The sequence below is a fragment of the Cyrtonyx montezumae genome, unplaced genomic scaffold (genome assembly GCF_038088225.1).
Source record: "Cyrtonyx montezumae isolate F1298 unplaced genomic scaffold, pur_monq_1.0 scaffold_32, whole genome shotgun sequence".
NCBI lineage: Eukaryota > Metazoa > Chordata > Aves > Galliformes > Odontophoridae > Cyrtonyx > Cyrtonyx montezumae.
Window position 1 is genome coordinate 411,919 of NW_027072037.1, and position 16,755 is coordinate 428,673.

The window sequence follows — 16,755 nt, forward strand, 5'->3', positions numbered from 1 at the left end:
CCGTGCTCTCCAGTGATGTAATAGTTCCAGTTCAGCTCTTCCCTTTCCCTGAATTAGTGTTGGGACACCCAGCTGCTGCCTGTGAAGCAGTTTCCCTTCATTTTTGTTGTACTGCTCAGTGTAAGTAAAAACCCAGTAGACTTTCAAGCCAATTACATTAAACTTGAAATGAAATTGAGATCTGTAACTCTTAGAAGCTGCTCGTTTTCAGGTCTCTGGTATGAAGTATTTCAGAAGGCTTCTGGTGGACTTTCATTTGGAGATGGGCAGTGTTAAATGGGCTATTAAACCAGTCTCATTTGGCTTTGTGATATAGGATGTGTTTCCTTTTTTTTTCTCCTGAAATATTGGTGTGACACTCTTTGATTTTCCCAACATCTGAATGGAAGAATTGGACTTCACCGTCATACGCAGTACACATATGTGGAATAAATACTGTTTCTGCCCCAAAGAGCTCAGTGCATTAAGGCACAGATGAGAGAACACGAGTGCCCTCAAGGGAAGTTCTTACGGGAATGAAAAAGCATTTGGTGAGACTTGGCAGGGCCAACCTTGAGTGCTCCGTAGAGCTTTTCATATGCAAACAGGGGAAACATGAACTGCACAAATGTGACAAGTAAATCCTGAGTCCTCCCACAGATACAGTAACAGCATAAACTTGTGTGGTGATGTGTGGCCTGTCACTGATGTCCCAGAAAGATGAGCTCTCCAGAAAAGCTTTGCTATGAGAAAAGTTGGGGTTTCAGTAGTCACTGTATTCAATCTTTGGTTGCATCACCAAAACAACTAGCGTTCACAAAGAAGCACGGTGTTGTTTTGGCATTTTTTCCAGGTCACTTAATGTACATACCACCATCTCCATCTCTTGCAGGCTCTGGAGATGTACAAGGATGACTGGAACAAGGTCTCGGAGCACGTTGGGAGCCGCACCCAGGACGAGTGCATCCTCCATTTCCTGCGGCTCCCCATTGAGGATCCCTACCTGGAGAACTCAGATGCATCCCTTGGCCCCTTGGCCTACCAGCCCGTCCCCTTCAGCCAGTCTGGCAACCCTGTGATGAGCACTGTTGCTTTCCTGGCATCAGTGGTGGACCCCCGCGTGGCATCGGCAGCAGCCAAGGCTGCTTTAGGTATGAGTTTGCCCCAGCAGTTGTTTTCACTTTCCTAGAATGGCTGTTTCTGGAGGTTCTCAGGTCTAACAACCATCAGTTTTTGCTGGCACTGAAATTTAGTTTGTAGATGGGCTATAGAATAACTCCTCCAAGCTCTTGAGTTCCCCTTGTGTGCTTTCTGCCCAGTGGTGGTTTGCAGGTGCTGCCCTGGGTCGGGGTGGCTGTTTGTTGGCTGCTGTAAATACCCAGTGCTCAATTTCCCCTTTTCCCATTTCCCAGCATTGAAATCAGCAGCAGCAGCTGTGCCCCCTGAGAAACTCAATGAGATAGATTTTCCTTTTTCTTTTTTTCCTGCTTACTTTCATACCTGTAAAAACGATTTTATGTCATTGCAAAGAGTCTCTCCTACCACACTGGAGAGAGGAAGTCAGGCTCTGAGTGTGGAAAGAAGGAACTGCCCTCGGATACATCTCTGAGAGCTCGTTTTGACGCCACGCTTACCTGCGTGCTGATCTGAGGAGAAAGTCAGCACTGATTTTCCCCAGAGACACACACAGTGTGACGTGGTGGGTCGTTGTTAACAGAGGAGTTCTCCCGCGTCAGAGAGGAGGTGCCACTGGAGCTGGTGGAGGCCCACGTGAAGAAAGTGCAGGAAGCAGCACGTGCCTCGGGGAAGGTGGATCCCACGTACGGGCTGGAGAGCAGCTGCATTGCTGGGACGGGGCCGGATGAGCCCGAAAAGATGGGTAAGCATCCAAATGCAGACGGGGCTGAGCACACTGGGGTGCAGCTTTCTTCTGCCTTCTGATGGACTGTAAACCTGCCTGCAGCAGGAGGTGGGGTGCTGGTAAGGAGCAGCGTGTGGGATGGGTCATTCCTCTCACTGCTCACTGATTACTGACTCCTGATGATGTGTTAATGAGCTCAGTGCTGCCTTTAGTTCTGGCAGTGTGTTTTCCTACTGCGGACTAATGGAAATGTTCTTTCTTTGGGATGTGTACAAGTTGAATGGGCAGAAATATCAGAGCAGGTTTCATGCCAATCGTGTGGGCATTAGAGTGGTTGGGCAGCGATGCCTTTCTGGTGTTGTGGTTATGGTACAGCAAGCTGAGTTTTGTTGGCTCTTTGTGGCTGTTCAGGTTGTAAAAGCAAAGAGACCAGCATGAACAAGGAGGTGTTACAGAAGGAAGAAGAGTGCTCACCCATCTCTGAAGATCTAGGTTCACAGGGAAGGAACTCCACAGAGGAGGGATCTCCAACAAGAGAGCCTTCCTTGGTGGCAGTCAGCCCTTAATTGAGGTCTCAGAGGGATGGAGCCTGGCTCCGCCCCTTCTGGTCACGCAGGTGAGTCACCTTCACCTGTGCTCCCAGGGCTGACCAGAACTTCAGGTGCTCACTTGCTGGTTCATGCTGGGACTCAGCAGTTCCCATACCGTGGCCCAGCTGAAGCTGTGGTTTCTCAGACACCTTTTGGTAGCTAGTTTTAATGTGAGAACCTTGCTGACTGGTGGGAGCAGACAGGCAGCTTTAATTAAGTGGAAGACTGGTGCATGATAGCTGTTGCTCGTGTTGCTGCCGTACTAATGAACTCTTGCTTTAGAGCTCTGTTTCAACAGCTATTTTCGGTGGATTTCAGCTGATATCCTGATCCAAAACTCCTTATCCACAGCTCCAACAGTCGCAGATTTGACATTTTTACTCACCATAGTAACAAATTCATCCCACTGCAACTCCCTGTGAGTGAAAAAACTTTGCACAGACCCACTTCCATTTAGCTCTCCTTACAGCTATAAGCTGGAAGAGGGCAGATATAGACTGGATATTAGGGAGAAATTGTTTACTGTGAGGGCAGTGAGGCACTGGAACAGGTTGCCTGGCTGGGCTCACCAGGGGGTTGGTTTGGCCTGGCTTTGGGCATCCCACTCTTGAGCTGCAGTCAGCCTGTCCAGAGATGTGAGCACAGGGCACACTGTGAGATGGGATGGCAAGGGATGGGGAAGGCCACGCTGGCATGGCTCCTCCTGTTGGTGATGCTTCAGCCAGGCAGCAGCACAGCTCTGTGGGAAGGGCAAGGGTTTGGGTTTTATGTTCAGGTTACTATGGAGCAGATCTGGGTTTTACTCCGTCAGAGAGCAGGTTTAATTTTATAATTATTTTAAATTAAGCTTAGCTTAGGTTTATATGTATTCTTTTCTGCTGTGACTTTGTGCCCTTGTTCTGTGTTCCTGTTGATAGAATGAGAGGTGGTGGCCTCAACTTGCACTGGAGGAGGGTCAGGTTGGATATTGGGAACAGTTTCTTCTCCAAAGAGTGGTTGGGTGCTGGCACAGCTGCTCAGGGAGTGGGGATCAATGTCTCAGGGATGTTCCAGAGCTGCAGGGATGTGGCACTGATGGACACTGTGGGCATGGTGGGGTGGCTGGGGGTTGGATTTGATGGTCTTGGGTCCTTTCCGACCTGAATGGTACTCTGAGAGCAACTTTTGCTGTGCTATTCACCTTAGGGACCTCTATCATGTGTTCTTTGAGCCTTCATTCTCAGTCCTGCAGCACAGTTGTGGCAGTTCACCGTATCCTCACCTCTTAGAGTAGAGTTGCTGGGCTGGCATCCCTTCCTCGAGGAGAACCTGCCCACAAGTTTCAGACAGAGCTGTTGGAGTGCTTGTCATCTCACGTGGGGAGCTGGAGAGCAGCTGCCCGTAACACGATTACTTCTGAATGAGCTGCAGTGAGTTGTATAAGTAATGCTGTCCTGTTACGGCTAATGCGATTTGTGTTGGGCTGTGACTAATGGCATAAATTAGGACAACAGCAGATGGCTCTCCCCGGGGGAGCTGCTCAGCAGTGGTGAAGTGGGTCACCACGATCTGCACCTCCAGCTCAGCGTGGGGTCTGGGGCCGTGGGTCGTGCTTTAGGGCTGCATCCAGTGCCCTGGGCTGGGCTGGGCTGCAGCTGTGCTTTGGTGACCAGACCTGAAGTGGTGCATCTCAGTGTCATCATGGAGAGCTGAAAGTGCCCAGCGTGGCTTCCACGCTGTAATTAGAGCTCGTCAGTTGGTGTATTTCAGAAGTTACACCGTAGCTCTGCAGTCTTTTGAAAGCTCTTAGTATTGGTGAATTAGAGGCACTGCAGAGTGCAGAGGGGGAAAGTGGCACTGGAGTGGTTCCCAGAGGTAATCACAGAATGGCCTGGGTTGAGCAGGACCTCAGAGATCATCTCATTTCAACCTCCCTGTCATGAGCAGGGTCCCCAACCACTAGAGCAGGCTGCCCAGAGCCACATCCAGCCTTGCCTTGAGTGCCTGCAGGGATGGGACATCCACAGCCTCTGTGGGTGATTCGTTCCAGTGCCTCACTGCCCTCTGAGTGAAAAATGCTGATATCTGGGAACCTCAGCTGTTAAGTCCTCATTGTTGAAATACGAGTGGTGGTTCCTTTCAGACTGATACTATAAAGCACAGCAGGGTTAAGAGAGGCCTCCCAGGGCTGTGGGTGAGCAGTGTGATGGGAAATGCTTCTGTTGTACTGAAGCTGAGCTGGGGAGAGCCACCGAAGGAGCCCAGCTCTGCAGGCTGGGGATGGAGCTCCAGAGGAGGGCAGTGTGCAGCACAGCTGTGTGCTCAGCATTCCCCCTGGGTCTCCTTCAACTGTGTGTGCACTCCTAACAACTCTCCAAAGATGATTAACTACACTGCCTGCATATATGTGCCCCGAGTTGGGCATGGGGGAGCAGTGGAGGCAGCTACATGTGGATTTAGGCCTTATCTACCAAGTATTTCCCTGGTGGCTTCGTGCTGTAGCTCATCTGTGACAGCAAACACTGGGAGGAACAGTGCTCCACTGCAGCTGTATGCAGCGTAAGTGATGATTACATTGAACACTTTACAGGCAGTCCTGCAGCGCGTAGTAGAAAAGCCAAATTTAGCTATGGAGGAGAGAAGCTCTTCATTTTTGGCAGGATGATTTCTCATGGGGTCCCGTGCATCTCACCACCTCTGCCCGGGGTAAGGAGCAGCACTCCTTCCTTTTCCCCCATCCTGCAGCGTTCACACTGCAGACCCTCTGAGTGGTGTCAGAGCACATCGTGGGTGTCCTGTAAAAAGGACTGCAGGGTCTTCCTCGTTGAGGTCAGGTCTTCCCCTTTTGTGTTAGGTCCAGTAATCAGTGCTCATTTGCATTGCAAATATCTCATTAACCTGATACCATCACGCAGAAGTGCAGGAGTGGTTTCTCTTACGTCTCCCACAGAGGCCCAGAAATTGGTTTGTCTTTGTGCAGATCTTTTCATACTTGAGTTTGAGATTCACTTTTATTGGACATTAATTGTTGACAAGGTGCTGGAATTACCTCTCATCCAGAAGCAAAAACCTGCTTGAACCCAGATAGACTCACTTATAACGTAAAACTAATAGGTGATAGCTTCCTTCTTGCTGTGTGCAGGACTTGGCGTGGGCTCCTCGGGATGGCACAGCCAGCAGGAGCCATTGCTGCAGATAGAGGCCTGGCAGCTGACACAGGACAGCTCCTTTCAGAAGCCATTGGCTCCAGCCTGCCTCGAGTTGTCATCCTCGTTTCAAGGCAGCATTTTTCCTACAGCCAGGACTCGAAGACCTAAGTGAAGTCAGGATGTTCACAGTAATCTTGCTGTCACACATAGGTACCTTCTAATTCCTTCTGTAGCTGAGTGTGACCCCCTAATACAGAAGCAGAAAGTCAGATGTGCTTGGAGAGTCCACGGGCACACGCTATTCCTTGCTGAGGGTGCTCTGTGTGATGGTGAGTCCTCTTCCCTGTGGGTATGAACCTGTGGCTGCAGCTCAGGAGCTCTGCTGACAGGAGAGGATCTGGATTCTCCCCGTGAGGTTCCTGTGTCACCAGGTCCTTGCTCCGAGCTGTGACTTTGGGGTGCAGCCCTTTCCACCATGAATTGAGTCGTGGTGGCAGATAGGTTGGGTAAGTAGGTTTATCTCCTTGCCAACCATCGTCTTGGGCAGAGATTTCTGTATGTTTTTCTTGCACATTATTTAATGTTTTTCATACATATAGAAGGGGCTCCTGTAAAAACTTTCCTACAGAGCTGTTCCCGTGGAAGAAATGCATTCTGTGCCTCTGTTTTGCTTCAGTGTAGCACATGGGAATTAGCAGTCAGAGGAGGATTACAGAGGCCCCCCTCCACCAGCTGCTGTCTTCAGCAGCTCAGAGCTGGGTGAGGGCTGTTACCATCACTTCTGTGTCAGTGTGGCAGTGTGTGCTGGAGCTCAGGGCTGAGTGAGCTCCCTCATTAACATCCCTGTACCCGGACTTGCTCTGGGGTTCTGTTCTGGCAGCTGTGGGATCCCGGACAAGGAGTGTGAGGCTGTGCTGAAATTGTCCTCTTGGTTTTTTTGGGTTTTTTTGGCCTTTACAACAGTGTTAGTGCAAACTATAGGGAAGTAGTGCATTACTCAGTCAGCTTCCTGGTATTCTGCATCGAAACCCTTGTTATCTCGTGTCCTTCCCCATCAGGACACTCGTTATCTCCTATCCTAGAAGGCCTCTGTTCATCAGCAGGAGCATGGAAGTCAACGTTCTGTGCAGTACTGAGCGAACCAGGGGTTGGCACCAGGAGGTCGGTCCCAAGGACACCATCCCACTGCTATTAAAACCCTTCTCATTGGGTGCATGCACGCAGCCCACACTGACATATTGCTGCTGGTTTTCCCTTTGCCTCCTGTTAGCTGTCTTAGCTGTCAGGCTCTTACCTGCCTTGGTGGGTGCCAGAGGAGGATGGGCTGCGAGCTGGGCACAGAGCACTCCAGAACTCCCAGGTCTGCCTGTGCTGGCAGAACTGCTCACATGTCTGTGTTGGAGCTATTTGTGTGCCACACAGACAGTAAACAAGAGGCTGTTAGCTTGAAGAGCTTGGTCTCATCAGCCAGAAACCCGGAGCAGCCTCAGTCATCAGGGGCTGGAGCGTGTCCATGCCCGGTGGCGGCCACGCTGACAGTGCTGTGGCCAAGAATGGGTTTTTCTGGGGTTCTGGAGAACTTGCTTCAGGTTCTGAATGGGAAAGAAGCACAGGAGGCAGTGGGTGGTGTCTGGACCCACACATCCTCAGCAGTTGTAATGTGGATTTTTATATTTTGAGAAAGCAAAAAAAAAAACCCAACGAAACAGTTTGGGTGCAGAGAGGCTGTGGATCCCCCTCCCTGGGAGCACTCCAGGCCAGGCTGGATGGGGCTGTGAGCAGCATGGTCTGCTGGGAGGCGTCCCTGCCTACAGCAGGGAGTTGGAGCCAGGTGATCTGAAGGGTCCCTTCCAACCCAATCCGTTCTGTGATTCTGACTCGGGTAGCTTCACTGGTCCAGCTTCCACAGGTACTGCTGGCAGTACAGCTGGGGACGAAGTGGGAGAGCGAAGGAGCAAGCTCTGGGAGGGGGGGGTGTCCAGGAACATCCATCACAGGATGCCTTTTGGACCATCTGCTTTGATTTGAGCATCGTTATTCAGTTCTGATTCACTGGGGTCTGTATATTGATGTAATGAGGTGGAGGTCAGCCTCTATTCCCAGATAACAGCAGTGGAACAAGAGGTAATGGCTTCAAGTTCACCAGGGGAGGGTCAGGTTGGATATGGGGAACAATTCTTTCCCCAGAGAGTGGTCATGTGCTGGCACAGCTGCCCGGGGATGGGGGGTCACAGTTCCTGGGGGTGTCCAGGGCTGTGGGCAGTGGGCACGGTGGTCGTGGGGGGTCTCGGGGGTCTCCTCTAACCTGAATGGTTCTGTGGTTCTGTCTGCGTGGCGTGTGAAGTGCCAGCAGTGCCACTGTGTGTCTGAGGCTGCATGGCATCAAGTGCTGGCGTAGGCAGTAGTGAGATACTGCTTTGGAGAAACTTAGAAACACAGAGCTGTGGCATTTGCAGCACCTGCAGAACTGAATTTAAATGTTCAGCTGAGCTGCAGCCCCAGAGAGTGCTGCTGGATGGGCCTTGCATGGAAAGCAGCTCAGGGGATCCGGCGCCGACGAGGAATTACAAGTCTGGCAGCTCTGTAATTGAGGTTAATCATGTAACTGACAACCATCTACAGAACCAAATTGGCTGTATTGGGGAAAACATTGTGCAGTGCTGTGACTTAGCAGTGGGAATGACTGCGTGACGGGAGCACTGCAGGGCTGTGCTTGAACTCTTCTTCATGTAGCTAAAGTGGATGGAGCTGAGTGCCTCTCCCTCTGTGGATACACTGGGTGTTTCAGCAGAGCACAGATAGTGTGGTGGTGTATCCTGCTCGGTGGGCTGAGAAGAAAACCTGTTACATTTAGATTTGCAAGTAAACTTGGTTTTTAAAGGAAGCTTAATGTAAGAGGCTTTGTGTCCTCCAGGAGTTCAGTGCTGTGTGGCTTTCCTCATAAACCATCATCAGTAGGGAACAGAAAATGGAGTTAATTCTGAGCTAAGCGTAATGAATGAATGTTATGGCAATTCTGAATACTTTATTTGTGTTCTCAGATGGAGCTGAAGAGGAAAAAATGGAAACAGAGACAGATGGGCAGCAGCCTGAGAAGGTAAACTCAGCTCAGCATATGGCGCTGAAGAGGCACTTGTGACACTCACAAACCTGAATTACCACGGTCTGAGGTGGCTGATAAGAAGGTGGTGGTATTGTGCTGGTCAGTCCCTGGAGGATGGCATTCCCCAGCAGTTTCCAGTCCCACTGCACTTCTAAGGAGTGCTTTGGTCTTAAGTCATAGCGACGTTTCTTTTGCCAGCATCTTGTTTCCTAGGCCTGAGAAAAGAAGGCTGGGGCTGGGAGGAAGTGTGAAGCAGTCAGTATCCAGTGAATTGAGGAGGCTTCAGCTGCAGAAGGTCATTGGTTTGCTATTGTCCGTGGCTTGTAGTGGTCTGAGGCAAGAGTTGCTTTGAAGTCTTGCCCTGGAAAAGTTTGTCTCGTGGCAAATTGCCTTTCCCAGAGTTGAATGCAGCTTTTGGCTCTGTCAGGATCGGAGGGATGAGGGCCTTCCTGGGAACCGGTGTGTTGTTTGGGTTCCTTGCAGTGCTTGCCAACCACGTCTGAGTGGAGCTGAGCAGACAGCCTGAATAATGATTAACTGCTGTCAGAACTCTTCAGGGACAGTGGGAGCCACGCTGGCTCAGCCTGTGTGCATCCCTGCAGCTCTGGGCACTGCCTCATTCCCCGGGGGTGGGAAATGAGGTTGGACTCCTTGAAGGTCTCCGTGGCTGCTCAGTGAAACTCCTCCCTGCTGGAAGTCTCCGTGGGGAAAATGGTGCTTCCAGTCTTAAGCACAAAGCTGCTGCTGGTTTCAGTAATGCTATCTTAAGGTGCCCGGGCTTTAATTACGTCCCTTAATCCTTGCAAACGTTGCTCTCTCCCACCAACTCCTGGACAGAAGCACGAAATTCACTTGTGCCATTGGTTCCCACTGGTCACAGTTCCACACAGTGTGTTGATAATGTGTGGGTAGAGGAGTGCTGTGCGTGTCGTTCCCATAAGAAACACTGGACAGGACGTGAGGTGTGTGCACAGCATGGGGACAGCACTCAGCTGCCTTCACACTGCAGGATTTCATGGACCATCAGGTGGAGCACTCAGCCCGGGCTGCTGAAGCTGATGCTGGTGGTTACTGGGTTTGTTCAGGTTGTTGTTAGGAGTGTCAGAATAGGCTTAAGTAGAAGTCAGCCCTTAAAATTTAATCTTCCTCTGCGATAGTGAATTAATTTGAAAGCTCTAAACCAAGTCAACAGTGAATGCCTTTTGTAGCTCTCATTCTCCAAACGATCTTTCATCCCATTTAGGTTGAAGGCAAAGCAGAGAACGAAATTGAGGAAGGTGATAAAGTACAAGAAGGAGAAAATGAGAGGAATCCAGAAAAGGAAGAGGAAAACGAAGTGGCTGCAGACACCAAACCAGGTAATGGTCCCCAGCTGTTCCCAAAGCTGTGCTAGCTTTAATAGCCTTCCTCTATAGTGGTTGGAAGGGACTCTAAACTCAACTGTGGCAGAAATATTTCCTCCTGCACATCAGGCTGCTTCATGCTTCAGTAGTAAATATTCTAGTTTAATTTTGTTGCAAAGCTCAGGCACTAAATTCTTTCTTGAACTCCTTTTAGACCTCAGCCCAGCTTTCTTTTGCAGTGTGTTGTGAGTGGCTGAAGAAATTACAGAAGGAGAGTGAGTGTAGTTCACAGATTCTTTTCTTCTGCCTCTGTTGTGCTGCATTTGATCATGCAAAGGAGCAGGGCTGCTGGCTTTCACACTTACAAGCTAACCTGGTGAGGGGGTTTCCCCGTGAAGTGCAGCAGAGCCTTTCTTTTGATGGGCTGTTCCTCCGTGGGATGTTCCTCTTGCTATTTATTTTTAACTCATTCCTTTGTACCTGGGGGATGTGTTGTTCTTCCCTGGGGCTTGCAGCCAGCATGGTAGCACCAGGGAGAGCATCACCAGAGGGTGATGGAGTTGATCTGGAAATACAGCTAGAAGTGGTCTGCTGGAAGCACACTGATGGCAGAAGAGAAACGAGCAGGATGAAAACCGAAAATGTTCCTTTGGAACAGCTTCTTTTAGGCTAAAGTTGTCCCCACTTCAGCACTTGGATGAGTGGCAGCTGTAGCGTAGGAACGTGGCAGTGAAGGGGTTGGTTTGACTCAGAGCAGTGCAGTTCCTGTCCTGGCACTGTGCTGTTAACAAAGGGGGAATGCACGTAACCAACTTGGCTTTCTCTCTTGTAGAAGAAAAAGAGGCAGAAGAGAACAAGGAGAACGTTGATGCGAGCAAAGACAAAGAAATAGAGGCTGGGAAGAAGAAAGTGGAACACGAGATCTCGGAAGGAAATGTAGCTACAGCTGCAGCTGCTGCTCTGGCCTCAGCTGCCACCAAAGCAAAGGTTTGTTCTGTGCAGACATCCACCACTTGGTTTGCAGTTCACGAGATCTCTTTTCAAAATGGTATTTTGTTCCAGAACTGTAGAATTTCGTGTTCTGATCTTTAATACCTTGAAAGGCCACAGATGCCACCTTGGATTTCTTCTGCTTGGACTCATAAGTGTAACTGTGTAATGCAGTCCAGGCAGCTCCTCGTGCCTTTGTGAGCTCAGTGAGCATCCCTAAGGACGAGACTGAAATTGGGCATCTTTTGTGAGGTGCTGCCTGTCTGCTCACAGTGTGCTTTTGGCTGTGTTTGTCTCCTGTTTGTTTGTCTGCAGTCCCTTAATGAGCTGTGCTTTGCATCCCTGCCCTGGCTGGTAGCTCTTACACCCCATAATTACCAATTGCATCTTCTCCTTTGTTCGTTTTCTTTTTGCAGGAACCAGAAGGCCTTTGCTTCTTTCAGAATACCATTTTCAGCATCTGTTTTCTTTTCACGTGGTTCCTGGGAGATTCAGATTCTAGTTTAGGTTTCTCTTGGCTTCAGTGCCACGTTCTGTACGCTCCCACCTACCTATAGCCACCTCAGAATCACAGAGCTGTGGGGGTTGGAAGGGACCTCTGCAGCTCCTGGAGTCCAACCCCGTGCAGAGCAGCTCCCAGCCCAGGGTGCACAGGTAGGCATGCAGAAAGGCACTGATTGCAGATCTGGAAGGTGGCAGTGGCCTCACAGCTGTGCTGTGTGTTGTACTGATATTACCATCTCATCTTTAGCTTCACAGCTATTTTTCCCACGTGCACCATCCGTATTGAGGATGGCATGATGATAGATGCATCACTTTGTCTGCATCCTGAGCCCATTCTGCTCCCAGTCCCAGGCTACCCCACCGAGGCCGTCCCTGTGCTGTCAGCCCTGCAGGCGTTTCCAGCTGTGCTTTGTTTTAAAGCACGGAATTTAATGTCTGTTTGATGGGAGCCTTTGTTCTCCAAATGAAAACCATGTCCCACTTTCCTTCCTTAGGTGTTAACGAGTGCTGGAGGAAGAAGGGATTTAGCTAATGGCAGTTTTCATTATGATAATACTAATATTCCCAAAGAATTCTAGCTTTACATTACAGGAAATAATGTATTATAATTAGAGTGCTCATGCTTCACAGTAGAATTGAGATGCAACAGGGATTTCTCCTTCCAGCTGCATTTAAAAACCCAGACAGTATTCAGGCTCTCGCTGAGCTGTGTGTGTCTGAGAGGCATTCAGTTCTTCATGTTGAGCTCAGGACCTGACCGTGTGAGGAGCTGACACAAAGCTGTTCTTGATGTGATAATCAGAGGAATATTGTGGTTATCTCCGTAGGAGAACTGAAGGTTAAGTTGCCCTGTTTGGGGAGTGATGTCAGTGAATGGGAGCGCAGATCCTGCCCCTCACTGCCCCTCCTCGGGAGAACCAGGGGAGGAAGTGCATTGAAAAAGCACTCCTGGGCTGGGATAGGGGCAGAAGGATCATTGCCAGTTACTGCTGGGCAAAACAGACCCAGTGCAGGGGCTGAGTCACAGAGGTCTCCTGCTTTCACCCCTGCAGTCCCTCTATTCCCACTGAATTTAAATGTTGTTGGTTATCAACATAGTTCTGTGTGTGAGTGTTCAGAAAGGGGAGATGGAGGAATGGGAGGGACCTCGTTACTCTTTCTTTCCAGTGAAGTGGAAAAACTTGAAGAAGGTTAAAAAGAAAGGCTTTTAATGAGAGCTGATGGAGGGCATCCTGAGCCTGTGTGCCTTTCCCACCTGGAATGTGCAGCATTACAGTGCATCCCATGTCAGTCTGTCCCTGTGTCTGTTCCAGCCTTTCAGGGAGTGCCTGTGCATTTCCCTGCAGTTCTGATTGGCACTGCTTACACACAGCTTTGCAACCTGGTTAGAAACTGAAGGGGACTGTACTGAGTTTCTCTCCATGGACTGGCAGAGTTTTCTCTGCAGGCTGTGCCCCCTCCTGGGGCTGAACTGCTGCAGTAAGAGATGGCATGGCTTCGTAGTGTGGGATGTGGTGGGGATGCACCTACCTGGATACGGAGCTTCTGCTGCGATTGAGCAACAAATATTTTGATGGCAGAAGCAGGTGGGAGTCCCCCACTGCTGGTGTGGGTCGTTGCAGTTGACAAGTTGTGGTGAGAGAGTTTTGGCTGAGTGTGACCCATCCTCTGCTCCCCTGCTGGCATCTTCCCTGAGCGTGCTCTGTCCTGGATGCTGGAGTGCTGCTGAGTAGTGAGCATCCCCAGTGCCATTTGTGTTGTAACTGGACACCTATTGAAAAGCTCAGAAATCTTCTGCGGGCTTCTGGTTCTGAACACAAGTCCTGATTTCTGTCCAGGTGTGGAACAGAATGGCTACAGCCAGGTGCAGGCGAGGCTGATGTGAAATGCATGTAAAGCAGAGCTGTGTGTTTTATTCTCAGCACCTAGCAGCAGTGGAAGAAAGGAAAATCAAGTCCCTGGTTGCTCTTCTGGTGGAAACACAGATGAAGAAGCTGGAGATAAAGCTTCGCCATTTCGAGGAGCTGGAAACCATTATGGACCGAGAGAAAGAGGCAGTAAGTAATGGGGACAGCGATGTGAAACCAGGCCTCACTGCTACCAGGGCTCTGTGTGTGATCACAGCAGCTGCAGCTCTCCTCCCTGATGTGCAGCAGTTTCTACCCCAGCTGGAATTCCTTGTCCCCCTGTGCTGTAGCCCTCCCCATTATCCAGAACCTTCCCTTTACCGTAAGCAGCAAAGTGGGGGCATGGTAGATTTGCTCCTGAACTGTTACTCCCAGCGTGTGAGCTCTGTGCAGGCACTGTGAGCTGGCTGATAACTGACATGAGCATGGCTGGAGTGGGGATGCAGTGACGGACTTCCCTGCAGGGCTGGGAAGCCAGCTCTGTCTGCCTTCTCCCCCTGACGTGCTTTGGAGGCTTGGTGCTCAGCATGCAGCTCCTGGTTTTGGAGGATATCCCCGGAGGAGTCCTCCAGGTGAGGTGCAGTCGCAGAAGGACACGTGCTCGGGCGAACCACTGTGGGCAGGGATATGTGTGAGCTGGGGAGGACAGCAGCTGCAGCACAGGGAAGCAGGGTCCTTCCTCATGTAGCTCTGCAGGCCTTTCCTGGAGCAGTTCCTCTCCAGCTGTGGCAGAGCTGACCCAAAACTTCACTGCTCTCAGTTGCTGGATTGCTCAGCACCCTCTGCTGCCTCAGTGCGGTGTCTGCCCCAGTGCTGATCGACACTGCAAGAAATGGACCTCACTATTGAGGGAAGGATCCCCCCGGGTTTCTTTCCTCGGGGGACATCTCCCATTAGTGCCAGGGTTTTTCCACTGTGAGGCAAAGTGACATTTGCCTTTTTAAAAAGGCACGTGTGGATTTTTTTTTTCCTGCTTTCTGACAGCTGACTTTGGTCTTTTCACCTGTCACCGTGGATCTCTGGTGGAGCAATTAAAGCAAAGCATCCCTTAGTGCCTCTGCACACTGTGCTGAGTGCTGAGCTGCTGCACCAGCTCCGTGACAGCGAAGATGAGTGTTGGAAGCAGCACGTGCTGCAGAGTGCAGTGCAGGGCTGTGGGCAGAACGGGCTTACTCCAGGTTTAGAAGCAATTTCAGTGCTGCAGTGTGCTGGTACCACTCACGTACCGTGTACCAGTCACCTTTGTTCTGCTCCACCTCCTTCAGGCAGTGTGCAGTCCTGCTGCTGAGCTCCTGGCTCCGTGTGGTTTCAGCACGAGCCTGCGTTGTTGCCTGTATTTAGGGCCACTTTTCCTCTGTCCAGCTCTTTTCTCACGACACACAGCAGGATAGGGTGCTGTGGAGAGAGCAGAGCAGCAGAATAAAGGAATGTAAGGAGTGCAGGTAGTGCTGCCAGCCTCAGCCCTCCTCTCAGGTCGTTCACAGCAGGTCCTTTCTGAGCTGCCCGCCCCCTACCGAATCTGTTGCCATACATGCACCATTACACCATTGGTGTCTGTGTCTCCTCGTTTGGGGAGTCCCTCCCGTTAAGGCATCAGATTGGGCAAGGACAAAGGAGCCACAGCAGCGTGAACAATCACATTGTGGTCCCTGCGTGCTGCAGACCAGCCCCCGACCAGCAGGATGCATTATTCATCAGCCCTGTCCCCATCTGCTTGTGTTGCTGAATGCACGCTCTGTAGTGGAAGCCCTGTGGTGGAATTTTGCTCTGCTCCCTGTGCTGTCACACTCACACAGCCAGCACAAAGCCTGCAGGGCATCCCCAGGGTGCACAGCTCCCCAGCATCGTGCTGCCTGGGTCGCTCGTGGGGGGGTGTGCAACTTACACACTCCTTCACACTCACGAGTTGCACGTTCCGCCCTGCTCCGACTGCTGCACGCGGAGAGGTGTGCTTTCTGCTGACTGATGCCCTGTTTGCAGTTCGTGACTGTTCCCTTTGTGTTTCATCCCCCCCGTAGTTGGAGCAGCAGAGGCAGCAGCTGCTGACCGAGCGCCAGAACTTCCACATGGAGCAGCTGAAGTACGCTGAGCTCCGTGCTCGGCAGCAAATGGAGCAGCAGCACAGCCACAATGCACAGCAGCCACACCAGCACTCCGGGCTGAACCCACTGGGTGCAGCAGCACACCAGGGCATCCTGCCCCACCAGCAGCCCCCGCCGTACCCCATGATGCACCACCAGATGCCACCACCCCACCCCCCCCAGCCAGGTGAGATCTGTCTCCACCGTAATGGATGGAAGGGGATGCGGGCAGTGCCCTGCTGGCTGTGCTGGGCACAGAGCCTGGGACCTCCTGCAGAGTGGAGCTCCCCAGGGGTGGGTACTGGGGGCTGTCCTGTTCTCTGTCTTTATTGGTGTCCTGAATGAGGGCACCCTCAGTCGGTTTGGGGGTGACCACGTGCTGTGGGGTAGTGAGGCCCTACAGAGGGATCCGGGCAGGGATCGCTGGGCTGAAGGCGATGGGATGAGGTTCAGCATGGCCGAGTGATGGTGCTGTGCTCAGCGTTGGGCCCTCGCTGCAGGGGTGTGCGCAGAGAAGGGCACGGAGCTGCGAGGGCTGTGCAGCACAGGGCTGGGGTTGGGCAGTGTGGGGAAGAGGAGCTCAGGGGAGAGCTCGTTGCTCTCTGTAAGTCCTGAGGAGGTGGTGCTGAGCTGGGGGTCGGCCTCTTCTCTCTGTATCTGTGACAGTGGCCTCAAGCTGTGCCACGCCCCAGCTCCTGCCCTGCTACACCTCTTAACAGAGGTTTTGTCCGAGCTGTTGCTGGGAAGTTTCATGTATCGAGATGAAAAAGAAGAGCGAGGGCAGCTGAAAGCACACGGTGGGTTGTACACGTCCTGACCAAATCTGGAGGTGAGGGCAGCCTGGGAGGGCCCTCCATCTGTGTGAGTCTGCACAGCAGGAGGGCAGGGATCAGGCAGCAGCAGCAGGGTGATGCCCACGGGAGGGTCCCTGCACGCTGCGGCAGCTCAGGAGCTCTCCTTGCTTTCTGTTGGGGTGCTTTGGGTTTTCCACTGTTGGGCTTTCCTTTCTCTCCGTGCAGAGCATCACGGTGTGGATGCGCAGTGGTCCTGGAGCCCTCAGCACTCAGCAGCTGCAATTCACACACACCCCGTGGGCTGCGTGTGTTGGGAAAAGAAAAGCAGCCCCTGTCACATCACGTCGGTCGTGGTCTGTGATAAAACAGCAGAGCTCCTGTCGTGATGAGTTTCCCTCCCTTGTGCTTCCCCAGGGTGGCTGTGCTGTATTTATTTGTGTCCATCTTGGCAAGTGAGCACTAAAATGGTTTAATA

At 51.5% G+C, this 16,755-nt stretch overlaps 1 protein-coding gene across 2 annotated transcripts in view; it reads left to right on the top strand.

Annotated features, from left to right (window-relative positions):
* The window catches only part of SMARCC1 (SWI/SNF related, matrix associated, actin dependent regulator of chromatin subfamily c member 1), a 62,865-nt gene that overhangs the window by 41,881 nt on the left and 4,229 nt on the right, over positions 1-16,755 (top strand). Inside the window, exons 20-26 of one of the 2 annotated variants that reach the window (XM_065744869.1) lie at positions 872-1,130; positions 1,697-1,858; positions 8,600-8,655; positions 9,905-10,019; positions 10,837-10,991; positions 13,421-13,555; positions 15,424-15,673. In XM_065744869.1, coding sequence (XP_065600941.1) covers positions 872-1,130; positions 1,697-1,858; positions 8,600-8,655; positions 9,905-10,019; positions 10,837-10,991; positions 13,421-13,555; positions 15,424-15,673 — 1,132 coding nt within the window. Of the gene's footprint in view, positions 1-871; positions 1,131-1,696; positions 1,859-8,599; positions 8,656-9,904; positions 10,020-10,836; positions 10,992-13,420; positions 13,556-15,423; positions 15,676-16,755 lie in introns of both variants that reach the window. The other variant, XM_065744870.1, reaches the window with a different exon arrangement.